At 50.9% G+C, this 12688-nt stretch overlaps 1 protein-coding gene across 1 annotated transcript in view; it reads left to right on the forward strand.

Moving 5' to 3' along the window:
• Window positions 1-4618, forward strand: part of ME3 (malic enzyme 3) — a 150248-nt gene extending 145630 nt beyond the window's left edge. Inside the window, exons 9-14 of the mRNA XM_086614377.1 lie at window positions 703-816; window positions 1322-1427; window positions 1934-2076; window positions 2925-3098; window positions 3528-3626; window positions 4457-4618. Of these exons, the coding sequence (XP_086470503.1) occupies window positions 703-816; window positions 1322-1427; window positions 1934-2076; window positions 2925-3098; window positions 3528-3626; window positions 4457-4618 (798 nt within the window). The remainder of the gene's footprint in view (window positions 1-702; window positions 817-1321; window positions 1428-1933; window positions 2077-2924; window positions 3099-3527; window positions 3627-4456) is intronic.
• The last annotated feature ends 8070 nt before the right edge of the window (window positions 4619-12688 follow it).

Raw genomic sequence — 12688 nt, forward strand, 5'->3', positions numbered from 1 at the left:
TCTTTCTCCACCCCTCCTGACAGACATGTCTCTGCTGTGGCATGGAGACCATCCTGCCTTGTTAGTCCCCATCTGGGCAGGAGGGCTGGGCCCAGCTGTAGGACCCCTAACACACACATCACATCCAGGGCTGCTTCCTCAAGCAGGAACAGGAGAAGAGGACTTTCCTCTTGGCAGTACTTGAGATGCAGCAATCCCACTTTGCTTTGAGTTCCTCTGTACTGGCATCAGCACCAGTATTTGTTCAGTGTCTGCCCCTCCTTTGCAGCAGCTGGTTTAAATGAGAAGACAGGGTTTAAATGATGATTGCCCCATCCGTGGAGGTGTTCAAGACCAGGCTGGATGACACTTTGAGCAACCTGGTCTAGTGGAAGGTGTCCCTGTCCATGGCAGGGGGGTTGGAACTAGATGATCTTTGAGGTCCCTTCCAACCCAAACCATTCTATTACAGCCTCTGCCTGTCAAGGTACCACTTCCACTACTCCAGCCTCATGGGCAGCCTGGTCTGCTGGACTGGCAGCACCAACAATGCTAAAATCAGCCTCATGCCATGTACAGCCTCATGGCACTGTACAGCCACAGAGCAGAAAACCTCCCAGTTTTGTGCAGTGCTGGGGGATGACCCAACACATCTCTCATTTAAAATCTTCCCCTCTGAAAGATGTTGATAGCCCAATGAAGTGTTTACGTAATGTGTTCCAGGCTGCAATGGGCATAGCTCATCTCATCCTCATGGCCATGGAAAAGGAAGGAATTTCACGAGAGGATGCCATCAAAAAAATTTGGATGGTGGACTCCAAGGGACTGATTGTGAAGGTAAATTTGTCTCCGGAGCTGAACTCCACTCCTCCAGCACCTCTTGCAAGGCAGAGAGAGGCCAGAGCAGGCAGTTTCCCTGGGCCCTTGCTCAGCCCTAGAGTGAGGGATGCAGTTTTACTGGTGTCAGCAGAGCTGTTCCTCCTTTCAGAGGACTAGGTCTCGTGGTGACAGCAATGTACCAGCAGCACTGGCTGCCCTAAAGGCAACACTCTGGGCTGGGGCTTGGACTTGAGGAGACTTGTGCTACGTGTAGAATTTCTCCGCCCTGGCAGCCAGATCCTTCCTCCACACAATCAATGTGTTTTGGAGAGTGAGAGGAGCAGAGACCAGCCCCACCACGACATTACACCAGCAGCTCAATGCCTGACTGGCTGACGCTGAGCACCTGCTTTGAGGAATCTGATTTAGGTAGAGGGCCAAGAGATGAAATGAACTGATGAGTTATGTTATGCCTTCACCTTTGCCCACAACCCAAAGTTTGACTTCTTCTTTTTCCTCACAGGGCAGGAGCCACCTGAACCATGAGAAGGAAATGTTTGCCCAGGACCACCCCAGTGTGAACACGCTGGAAGAGGTTGTGCAGAAAGTGAAGCCTACGGCAATTATAGGTGGAGTTCCCTGAGCATGAGCTTTTCACGTCAATTCAGTTCTCAGGAGAGTTGCAGTCTTTGTTCCAGGGCCTCCTTGTGTTTTCCCTGTCAAAACGAAATAAGCTTTTTTTACTCCCAAAACAAAATCTCAGCTGAGTTCTCCACATCCTATCCTCGTCAGCAGCAAACATGGCCCTGGCAGGACGAGGATGACAACAGGCAGCTCGGGCAGGTGTTTGGGAGGAGAAGGGCTGAACCTTTGGGAGTCGAAGTGCCGCAACTGGACTGGCCTAAACACTGGTCCCCACTCTTCCCAGAGGAGCAGGGGGCTTTATTTTGAGACAGGCTTTTAATCTCACCATAGCATGAGAAAGAAACATTCCCGCCTGCATCTCCAGAAATGGATCCTGTTCCCTTCTGCCATTCATTTACAGCTAAAGGCATGGCATTCAGGAGGGATCAGCCCAATGCCCTGAAGTCAGACAGTCAGAAAGCACCGTCTCACTCCGCTGTCGTTGTTTTAGGTGTTGCAGCCGTTGCAGGAGCTTTCACTGAGAAGATTTTGAAGGACATGGCGACCTTCAATGAGAGGCCCATCGTGTTTGCCCTGAGCAACCCCACGAGTAAAGCGGAGTGCACAGCGGAGCAGTGCTACCGCCTCACCGAGGTACGGGAGCTCAGCGCGGGGACGCTGGGTGCTCCGGGGACACTGTGGCCATGGCTGTACCAAGGAGACCATGGCAGTGCATGGTGGGTGGACAAATGATGGTGGGCAGAAGTTGAAGGAAAAGAGGTTCAAGCTGGTCATAAAGAAAAACTTGCACGCTGTGAGGAGAGTCAGGGGGTGTAACAGGGGCCCAGATGGCTCATCAAGACCAGGCTGGATAAAGCCCTGAGTAACCTGGTCTGATTTCGTAGCTGACCTTGCTATGAGCAGGAGTTTGGGTCCCTACCAGCCTGAATTACTTTGTGATCCTCGGTGAAAAGCACTTGCCTCCTTCACCCACAGCTGGCTGAGGTGTCCCATCCTCCCAGGTTACTGTCCCCTGTGTTTTGCCACCGTAGTTGTTTGTGTGACAGTTTCATCACCCAACTCGGGCTCAATGTCACTGAAGAATTATTGTCATGTGGATTGACTTGGGATGAGAGAGAAGGCCTTGTCTCACTCTCCCCTTTGGCTAGGGCAATCACACAGCCCCCAAACCTTTATCCCACATGAGTCCCTCTTCACACTCAATAAATGGTTGATAGAGAGGAAGAAAGACTCCTTCTCAGCGAGTTCAGAGCACTTGCAGTTGTGCGGTGAAAACACCTACTCAGTGCTCGGTGGCCCTGTCCACGGCCCTGTTTGTGGCTCTGGGGACCAGGCACTCCAGGAATATCAACTGGAGATGGCTCTGGGGGAGGTGCCTACCAATGACTGGCTGGAGATTTGTCCGCTTGGTCACCAGAGTCCCCTGAGCGCAGCAATGCAAGATGTCTCTTCTGAATTTGGATGCCTCTTTTTCTCATCAGGGAAGGGGAATATTTGCAAGTGGGAGTCCTTTCTCAAAGGTAACCCTGCCCAACGGACAGACCTTCTTCCCCGGCCAAGGAAACAATGCCTATGTCTTCCCAGGAGTGGCACTGGGAGTCATCGCCTGCGGAGTCCGGCACATCTCTGACGATGTCTTTCTCATCACAGCAGAGGTTTCCAACTGGTGTTTAAGTAAAGCTTTCGAAAAGATTGTAAGAGGCACATGCGCCTACTTCAGGTGTTCTCAAGAACCTGGCCTGGGGCAACACATTGAGTGGAAATGGCGCAGCCTCAGCAAAAAGCCATAGCCTTGCCCAGAAAACTCAAGCTTCCGTTGCACCTATGAAGGTGCAGGAGCTATGACAGGGTTCTCCTCATTCTCCACAACTGATGCCCTGGCATAGCACTTCCATCATTCTGGCTCCAGTTTTAAGACTGTAATGAAACATGCACACACACGTATTTTGAATAGTTCAGCAGTTCCTCTTAAGAACCAGTCCCAGCTCTGCGCTGCTGAGCTTTCAGCCACGTGTCATGTAATGCTAGTGAACGTGGTACGTGCTTGAGACCATCTTTTTAAACTACCTTTGTCTTCTTTCTAGGCCATTGCTGCCGAGGTGACAGAGCAGAACCTTGCAGAAGGAAGGCTCTATCCCCCCTTGGACAGCATCAGAGAGGTGTCTCTCAAAATCGCTGTGAAAGTGAGTATTTGCACTTTTATTTCTACTTTCCATGGCAGGGAGGGCAAGAATCACCTTGGCATCATTTTTACTTTGTGTTTTTTTAATTGAACTCATTGTACAGCCTAAAGCAATGATTCTCAGGAATCCTTCCAGCCAGAATCGCTGCTTTGATTTCTCCCATCATTAAAGCCCAAGTGTGAAAAATACCTTCTGATTCTGGGTGCCTCATAGCTCACAAAGCTCTCCTTTATTGCTTGGAGCTGTGAGTGCTCAGCACTTCAAAAAAGCAGTTTTAAGGTCAAACTCAAACATGACGCAAGTTGCCAAAAGATTTTAGGTTCCAAATTGCTATTTTGGAACCTCTCCTCCTGTATTTGATAGGGGCCTAAGTACCTAAATAGTTTTGCAGATCTGGGCTTGTTGTCTAATTATGGGATTGGTGCCCTGTATACATCAAATCAGTAATTCCCGTTCAGGGGACACCCACTGAGAATCACATTGGCTGTTACTGACGGATGCTTGGTGTGATGAGGAGCTTAAGGGTGTGAGCAGAGGTAGTTAAAGGGCTGCTCTCCTCCTTTAATTGCACACCCCAACCAGTTTGCCAGGGCAGGGGTGTGCATTTCCAAGCAGCCAGTAATTGCAAGCATCTTGCATTCCCTCACCCAAGGGAGACATGTAGCTCACTCAGGGAATTGCCCAAAGAGAAAAAAAAGCCCAAAAAAAGACACAATTTTGAGGGGGGGAAAGGGAGGAAAAAAATATAGCCAGGGCCAAACTGCAGTTAGTTCCAACTTCATAAGGTGCCAACTTTATTTCATCAGCCCGTTTTGCTTATCTTTTTGCAGATTGTTGACTGGGCCTACAAGCACGGTCTTGCTTCTTGGTACCCCGAGCCGGCAGACAAGGAGGCCTTTGTGAAACGGCTCGTTTACAGTCCTGATTACGATTCGTTTGTTATCGACGATTACAGGTGGCCCCCCGCAGCCATGCAAACACAAGACGTATAAGTTTTTGTGAGAACTCTTCTCATGTTGACCATCAGTTCCCATGGTTCACATCACTGCTGATATAAATGCACCTCCAGGCTTGCAGAATGATAAAAGTCAATGAATCCAAGTAGTTTTTTACTCGCCGCTGCTTTTTCTCTGTGGGAGTGTATCAGTAGGGAATAAAACGGAGTCCAAGCTGGGCTGTCAGTACTCCAAGGAGAGGGACAGGCTACGGCTGCAGCCCGTCCCAGTCAATATCAGCGCTGCCCAGCTCCAGCTCAGCTGCCTCGGGAGAAGCTACCTGGGCCACCTCAGAAGCAAAGAGTCCTATTCCTAGTGGGAGTGGGTGCAGGAAGCTCGGAGCTCCACTTCCATGGTGGCAGCTGTATGTGCGATCACCTCACTCACAACAGCCACACTTTGCCCGTGGCTCTCTGGATGTGACCGGAAGTGTGTGCATTGCCCGGGAGAGGTGCACGCTCGAGCAGCACTACCCTTTCCTGCTTCGAAAAGTCTCCAGTGTTTGGGGAGGCTCATCCAACCCAAGCTGGTGCATGGGCCACACAGTCTGGCACTGTCCTGTGCCTCACCCCCTTGGAAACAAACCCCAAAACCTCCCGCAGCCCCATGGGGACAACAGGCTCCCCCTCCTCTGCAGTCCAGGCTGCTCTCCAAGGGCACAGGAGGCAAGGGACACACAGGGGAGAGCTGAGCTGGATACCAGGTGTCCCGGTTTATCCCAGCCGGCAGCTAAGCCATCACGCAGCCACTCACTCACTCCTCACCCTTGGTGAGGTGGAGAGGAGAAAAATTTAACAAAAGCCCTGAGGGTCGAGACAAGAACAGGGAGGGATCACCCACCAACTATGGCCCTGGGAAAAATGGGCTCAGCATGGGGACAAATCAATTTAATTCGTTAACGGTTACTTGAGAGGATGACAAGAAACAAAGCCAGATCTCAAAAGAACCTTCCCCCCACCCCTCCCTTCTTTCCTGCTCTACCTCCTCCCCCAGTGGCACAGCGGGACAGGGAATGGGGGGCATTGCAGTTCAGTTCCTCACACATTGTTTCTGCTGCTCCTTTCTTAAAGGAGGAGGACTCCTTACACTGTTTTCCCCTGCTCCAATGGATCCACTCCTCACAGGACAGTCCACAGACTTCTCCAACATGAGTCCTTCCCACAGGATGCAATCTATACCTGTCAGATTGCTCTGGTGCAGGCTTTTCCCTCAGAGTCACAGCTTCTTAAGGCACAGTCACTTGCTCCAGTGTGGGGTCCTCCATGGAATTCAGATGCCTTTCTGCCTCGTCATCAGTCTCCAGCAGCATGGAGTCCTGCCTACTAAGGCCATCTATGACTTCCCTTAGGCACAGGCATCTCTGCTCCAGCATGGGGTTCTCCACGGGCTGCGGGTGGATCTCTGCTCCACCATTAATCTCCACGGGCGGCAGTGGGGCTGCTGCCATCTCACCACGGGCTGCAGGGGAATCTCAGCTCCGCCTGGGAGTCCAGGAGGGCAGCCCCCGCCTCCCCCTTCTCTTCACTGCAGGTCCAGCCCCCAGTTTGGGCTCCTTTGTCCCTGTCTGAAATAGGGCATTAGCAGAGGTGCTGCTGACTCAGCCCTGGCCCGAGGGGATGGGGGGAACTGATCCGGCCAAAGGCCGGTCTGACCGGTTTTGGAGCCCGGGAAGCTTCTCACACACAGCTTCTTACAGGGGCCATCTCCGCAGCCCCTCCTGTGCCACTAAAACCCCACCACAGAAACCCGGCACACCGGGCAGCCCCAGAACCACACATGGCTGCCCCACTGCATCACTGCACCTTCTGCTGGGCGCTGCTGAGGAAGCACCACCACCAGCCAACGGCGTCCCAGACGGAGTCCGGGGGAGGCTCCCCTGGCCTGGCACAACTGTCACGCCCCACTAAATACTATCCCAGTGGAATGACACTGTTCTTGACTGTAACTGGGAAAGAACAGAGGGGGTTGCTGGCAGCTCTTCCCTTCCTGGTTCTTGCCACTCACGCACATCAAGGCCAAGGCTGGTTACCACAGTCTTTAATGAGTATTTTTAAGTGGCTTTTAGCACCAGGAAAAACGTTTCATCCCTTTGCTGATGAGCCACAGTCTCTCCAATGGCCATGTGCCTGTAATGCCAGCACCGTTCACGCTCCTCACATGGATAGGTCCACTCACCTAGGCTAAGGAAGGAAAGAGAAAGCCATCAAGTTTCAGGTTCAGGGAGAGACACTGAGAAATACTTGTGTTTCCTGAGCAAGAAACCCTGAAACTGAGGTTTCCTTGCCTTTTCCATGCTTCTGGGAAAAAACTGTCTGCTTTTGAGAAGGGAGCCAGCAGAGTGGCAATTACTTTTTCTGTTTCAGAAAGGTGCCGACACAGTTTCTTTTAGTTTCTTCCCTCTTCTCCTTCCTATGCACCTCCCCACCACTCAATTAAAGGCTCGACCTTTCTGTGTGTTCAGCTTCTGGGCCTGACTTCTCAAATATTAGGCAAGAATGAAGGGAAAAAAAAAAAGATAGAGAGAGAGAATGCCTTATAGGTGGGGCCACAAAGAGAGGAAATTTTCCTGTACAACCTGGGAGCATTGGAGAGTGTTCATTCGGTCTCATGACAGTCACCTGATAGTCTTCCTTTTCAAATACTGCCACAAGAAAGGCCTTCTGCTTCCACTAATGAAGCCAAAGACAAAACACGTTTTCACAGGTGGCTTCAAAGTCTTAACTCTTCACGGTTCCAGAAATGAGACTTCCAGAAGCATAGTTTATTTTTCAGAATACTGGTTCTGGTCCAGCTTGTCTTGGCCAGGCAAAGAGTGAGTCCAAGAGAGGGAGGATCAAGCCATGCCCTTGCTATAGCAGGGGCCTCTTTTTATCCGCTGGATTTGTCTGACATCTGTCATGCCTTGCAGAGACGAGGCCAGCCAGAGAGACAGCAGCCCCTGCCTGGCTCTTTGGAGGCAACGACACTTCTGGGACCTGGGTACCTTTAACCCTCAGGTCCCATGGTGGAGGCAAGAACCGGTTTGAGGGAAGTCTGAAAATGCTTTCCATAGCTGGGCCCTTCTCCCTGTATGTCTGAGCCATTTCTCGTTGGACTCCAGGAACAGCCCAGGGTGTTGAAGAAGCTGTCATGCATGGAGTGATCCCAAGAGCATGTGGCCCTCTCCCCATATCATGAACTCTGATCATTGTTATCATCTCTTGTTGGTTAACAGTTGTAGGCAGCCAAGTACCATAAAACAGCTTGTGCATTGTCTGGCAGTGGCATGGGGAAGAGAATCAGAAGGGTAAAAGTAAGATACCTCCAGGCTGAGATAAAAGATTAGCAGGTAAAGCCAAACCTGCACACGGAGGCACTCCCAGGAGCCAGCTCTGTCATAGAATCATAGAATCATAGAATCGTTAGGGCTGGAAGGGACCTTGCAGGATTTTCCCTGGGCAGCATCCTGTCCCAAGGGGAGAGTCCTGGACTGCAGACCCGCTGCTCCGAGGAGGACTGACTCGATTCGCCCTCTGGCAGGGCTCCATTTGTACCCTGGTCAGATCTGGTCTGTGGTCACACATGGTCGTGTCAGCTCTGGCTGGCTGAGGGCCCCACCTTCCTCATTCCTCAACCAAGGTGTGTATGTGATGGTCAGCACTCGCCCGAGGGGTGTACATGACCGCACCGGAAAGATGTGAAAGTGAGGGCATGAAAAGCAAGGACACAGCAGTCCTGAAGCCCTGGTCTTTATCAGAGTGGGTGCACCTGCCACACAGTCCACCCTGTGACCACGGTCATGATTCGACTTGGAGTGGTGATACAGTCATCTCTTCCCTCCAAAGTTAAAAGGGAGCGCAGTCTCAGTGAGCTTGATGCTCCCTGTGAACCATCACTTCTCAGTTGCTCAAGGTCCTCCTGGAACATAATTACATGAACAGATTCTAAGGGAACGTCAGTTATATGGACAGACTTCAGGAGAGTGTTAACTACATGAGCAGATGTTGAGGGAGTGCGCCCCATGGTTATCACAGATCTCATTGCGCGTTTACACAGCTTGTAACAATACAGACCACAACAAGCAAAACTACAGCCATTATCAGGGGTTGGAGATGACTGGTTAGCCATCATAGAATCATAGAATCGTCTGGTTGGAAGAGACCTTCAAGATCATTGAGTCCAACCATCCTGACAAAGAAAACACAAAACATATCAAAAACTTTCCCCAATGAATTAATGCCCAGCACAGCAACGATTGCCCCCAAGTCCTTTGCCACTTTTTTAATTTTATTGATCTGATCCTAAGGGAGCATTGACACGTTCGGGATGTGGACACATCTGCTGACAGGTTCAGGACTCCACATACACCTTTCTCCTTTAATAATATCAAATCTAACACGGCTCAGTTTTGGATTGTCATTTTGCTGGTGTGTTGTAATTGATTATCTAAGAGCCTCAAACTAGCGTTGGCCAAGGCTGACAGCTGCAGGCCCAGCTCCAGAATAGCCTGCTGATTCCACACCGGAGCAATTCCCATTCCAAAAATTGATTCCAGCCACCATCCTACTCATGCTGAGGCTTCCTGCCATTCTCCCTGTAAGCCCCTTGGGCTGCAATCCCACCACTTGTGTGGCGTGGATCCTTCCCAATAAATGGGACAGAAAGACAGCATGGCTAATGTGCAGGCTAGTTCCGGGATGGTTGTGTGTCATCAGGAATATAAGCAGCCATCAGACCACGCCCACACTAAATTGGGGGTGCAGTGGCGGTGGGTCTTTGGCATGAACCTGGCACGGTGATAAGGGGACGACAGCAACCTTTCTTACTACAAAGTAGGGCAGAGGGCCGTAAGTAACTGGTACTGCTACATAGGCAGCCCTGTACTAAAGCTTCCTGAGCAGGAGGAGATAGCTACAACAGTGGCATTTTATCTGTATCCTTACATCCCATCTCCATCTGATGGTTCCAGAGTGGAGATTTCCCTACGGGGTATACCGTATCCTTTTCCCCGTACCAGCTGGGCACATAAGTGTACCTAGCCCACGTGCAGTTGAGGGGGACCTCCCATAAGTTCCCGTTACCTGCACTGGGACATTCACGATTATCCCTTTCAGGGTGTTTGATGCATCACAAGGCATTCAAGGATTTTGTATATCATAGAATCATAGAATGGTTAGGGCTGGAAGGGACATTCAAAGGTCATCTAGTCCAACCCCCCTGCAAGGAACAGGGATATCTCCAACTAGATCAGGTTGCTCAGGGCCTCGTCCAACCTGGCCTTGAACATCTCCAGGGATGGAGCATCCACCACCTCTCTGGGCAACCTGTTCCAGTGTTCTACAACTCTCATGGTAAAAAATTTTTTCCTAATATCCAACCTGAATCTACCTCCCTCTATTTTAAAACCATTACCCCTTGTCCTATCACAACTGGCCCTCCTGAACAGCCTCTCCCCATCTTTCTTGTAGGCCCCCTTGAGGTACTGGAAGACCGCTATAAGGTCACCCCGGAGCCTCCTCTTCTCCAGGCTGAACAGCCCCAACTCTTTCAGCCTGTCCTCATAGAAAAGGTGCTCCAGCTCTCTTATCATCTTCGTGGCCCTCCTCTGGACCCTCTCCAACTGGTTCATGTCCTTCTTATGTTGGGGACTCCAGAACTGGACGCAGTACTCCAGGTGAGGTCTCACGAGGGCAGAGTAGAGGGGGAGAATCACCTCCCTCGACCTGCTGGCCACGCGCTCCTCTTGATGCAGCCCAGGACGCGGTTGGCCTTCTGGGCCGCAAGAGCACATTGCCGGCTCATATTGAGCTTCTCGTCCACCAGTACTCCCAAGTCCTTCTCCTCAGGGCTGCTCTCAATCCATTCTCCGCCCAGTCTGTATTTGTGCCTGGGATTGCCACGACCCAGATGTAGGACCTTGCACTTGGCCTGGTTAAACTTCATGAGGTTGGTACGGGCCCACCTCTCCAGCCTGTCGAGGTCCCTCTGGATGGCATCCCTCCCTTCCAGCGTGTCGACGGCACCACACAGCTTGGTGTCATCGGTGAACTTGCTGAGGGTGCACTCCATGCCACTGTCCACGTCACCAACAAAGATGTTGAAGAGGGCCAGGCCCAACACGGACCCCTGAGGGACGCCACTCGTGACCGGTCTCCACTTGGACACCGAGCCGTTGACCACTACTCTCTGAGTGCGGCCATTGAGCCAATTCCTTATCCACCGAGTGGTCCATCCATCAAACCCATGCCTCTCTAGTTTAGAGAGAAGAATGTCGTGCGGGACAGTGTCAAAAGCTTTGCACAAGTCCAGGTAGATGACATCTGTTGGTCGACCCTTGTCCACCGATGCTGTCACCCCATCATAAAAAGCCACCAAGTTGGTCAGGCACGATCTGCCTTTGGTGAAGCCATGTTGGCTGTCACCCACCACCTCCTTGCTCTCCATGTGCCTTAGCATGGTTCCCAGGAGAATCTGCTCCGTGACCTTGCCAGGCACAGAGGTGAGGCTGACCGGCCTGTAGTTGCCTGGGTCCTCCTTGTTCCCCTTTTTAAATATGGGGGTTATGTTCCCTCTCTTCCAGTCATCGGGGACCTCGCCAGACCGCCACGACTTCTCAAATACAATGGCCAGTGGCTTGGCAACTTCATCCGCCAGTTCCTTCAGGATCCGCGGATGGATCTCATCAGGTCCCATGGACTTGTGCACCTTCAAGTTCCTCAGATGTTCCCGAACCTGCTCTTCAAGTACAGTGGGCGGTGGTTCATCCTCACAGTCCCTGCTAGTTCTTTCCACAGCTTGGGTGGTAAGACAAGAGGCTTTATCAGTGAAGACTGAGGCAAAAAATTCATTGAGTAACTCAGCCTTCTCTATGTCCCGGGTAACCAGAGCACCAGTATCCTTCCGGAGGGGGCCTACATTCTCTTTGTAAGGAATGGTCACCAGTGCTCCAGTGAGCACTACCTGTGGTAGCTCTCCGTGGAATTTCAGGACATGGTGTAGTGTAATTCCAGCTCCACCCCGTGGCCTCATGGGTAGGTTGAAGAATATAATCACATCTGGCATCCCATACCGAACTAGCGGTTGGTAAAAGATATTGAGAAACATGGGTCACTTTGGATTGCAGTGACATGGGAGCAAGCTGCAGGATCCTAACGTAGATGGCCTCTGCTCCTCCCTCCACCCATAAGGTGAGGTCTCTCAACCTGCAGGAGTTTCTCTGGGCGGCATCCCGTACCAAGGGGAGAGTCCACAACTGCAGACCCACTGCTCAGAGTGGGACCAACTCGATTTGCTCTCCGGCGGGGCTCCATTTGTACCCTGGTCAGATCTGATCTGTGGTCACACATGGTCATGTCAGCTCTGGCTGGCTGAGGGCCCCACCTTCCTCATTCCTCGACCAACATATGGACGCAATGGTCAGCACTCACCCAAGGGGTGTACATGACCACATCAAAAAGGCACAAAAGCAAGGGCATGAAAAGCAAGGACGCGGCAGCCCTGAAGGCACCCGTCTTCATCAGGACGGGTGCACCTGCCACATACACGTGCACAGTTTTTTCATGAAACGTTCTTTTTATTAATGAAGTCATTTACTGTTGAGGATATATCTTCTCTGGTACATCTTTTCTTTATTATCTCACCAAAAAAAAAAAAAAAAAAAGTAGTTCTTTGTGTGTTTCATTATTGAAACAGCATCTAAGAAATACCATAAGCTGAGACATGTCAGAAACACCTGGACTTTCATCCAACTGCACAGCAACTCCCCAAGACAGCGTAAATTCTTCTAATACTTGTGTCTTCACATCTTCAGCAACGTGTTTGCTGCATTTTCCAACAGTAATTGCTGGCCAGGGAATGTATGTTAGTTTGTTGCCATACTGTTTCCCTGTATTATTTCAGCCTTTCTACCAAGGCAAGAACAACGAATGTTTCACCCAATGGTATGTGGCTTACTGTCTTTTGCTGTTAAGTAAAGAAATCTCAGAGGAGGCTTCCCTACATTTGTCACTAAGTTTAGTGAAATCTTGTAACTGGGTTGAGTATCAGCTGAGTTGAAACCTCACTGAAAATATTGCAGAGGTTTGTCTT

This window comes from Tauraco erythrolophus, chromosome 1, assembly GCF_009769465.1.
Source record: "Tauraco erythrolophus isolate bTauEry1 chromosome 1, bTauEry1.pri, whole genome shotgun sequence".
Lineage (NCBI taxonomy): Eukaryota > Metazoa > Chordata > Aves > Musophagiformes > Musophagidae > Tauraco > Tauraco erythrolophus.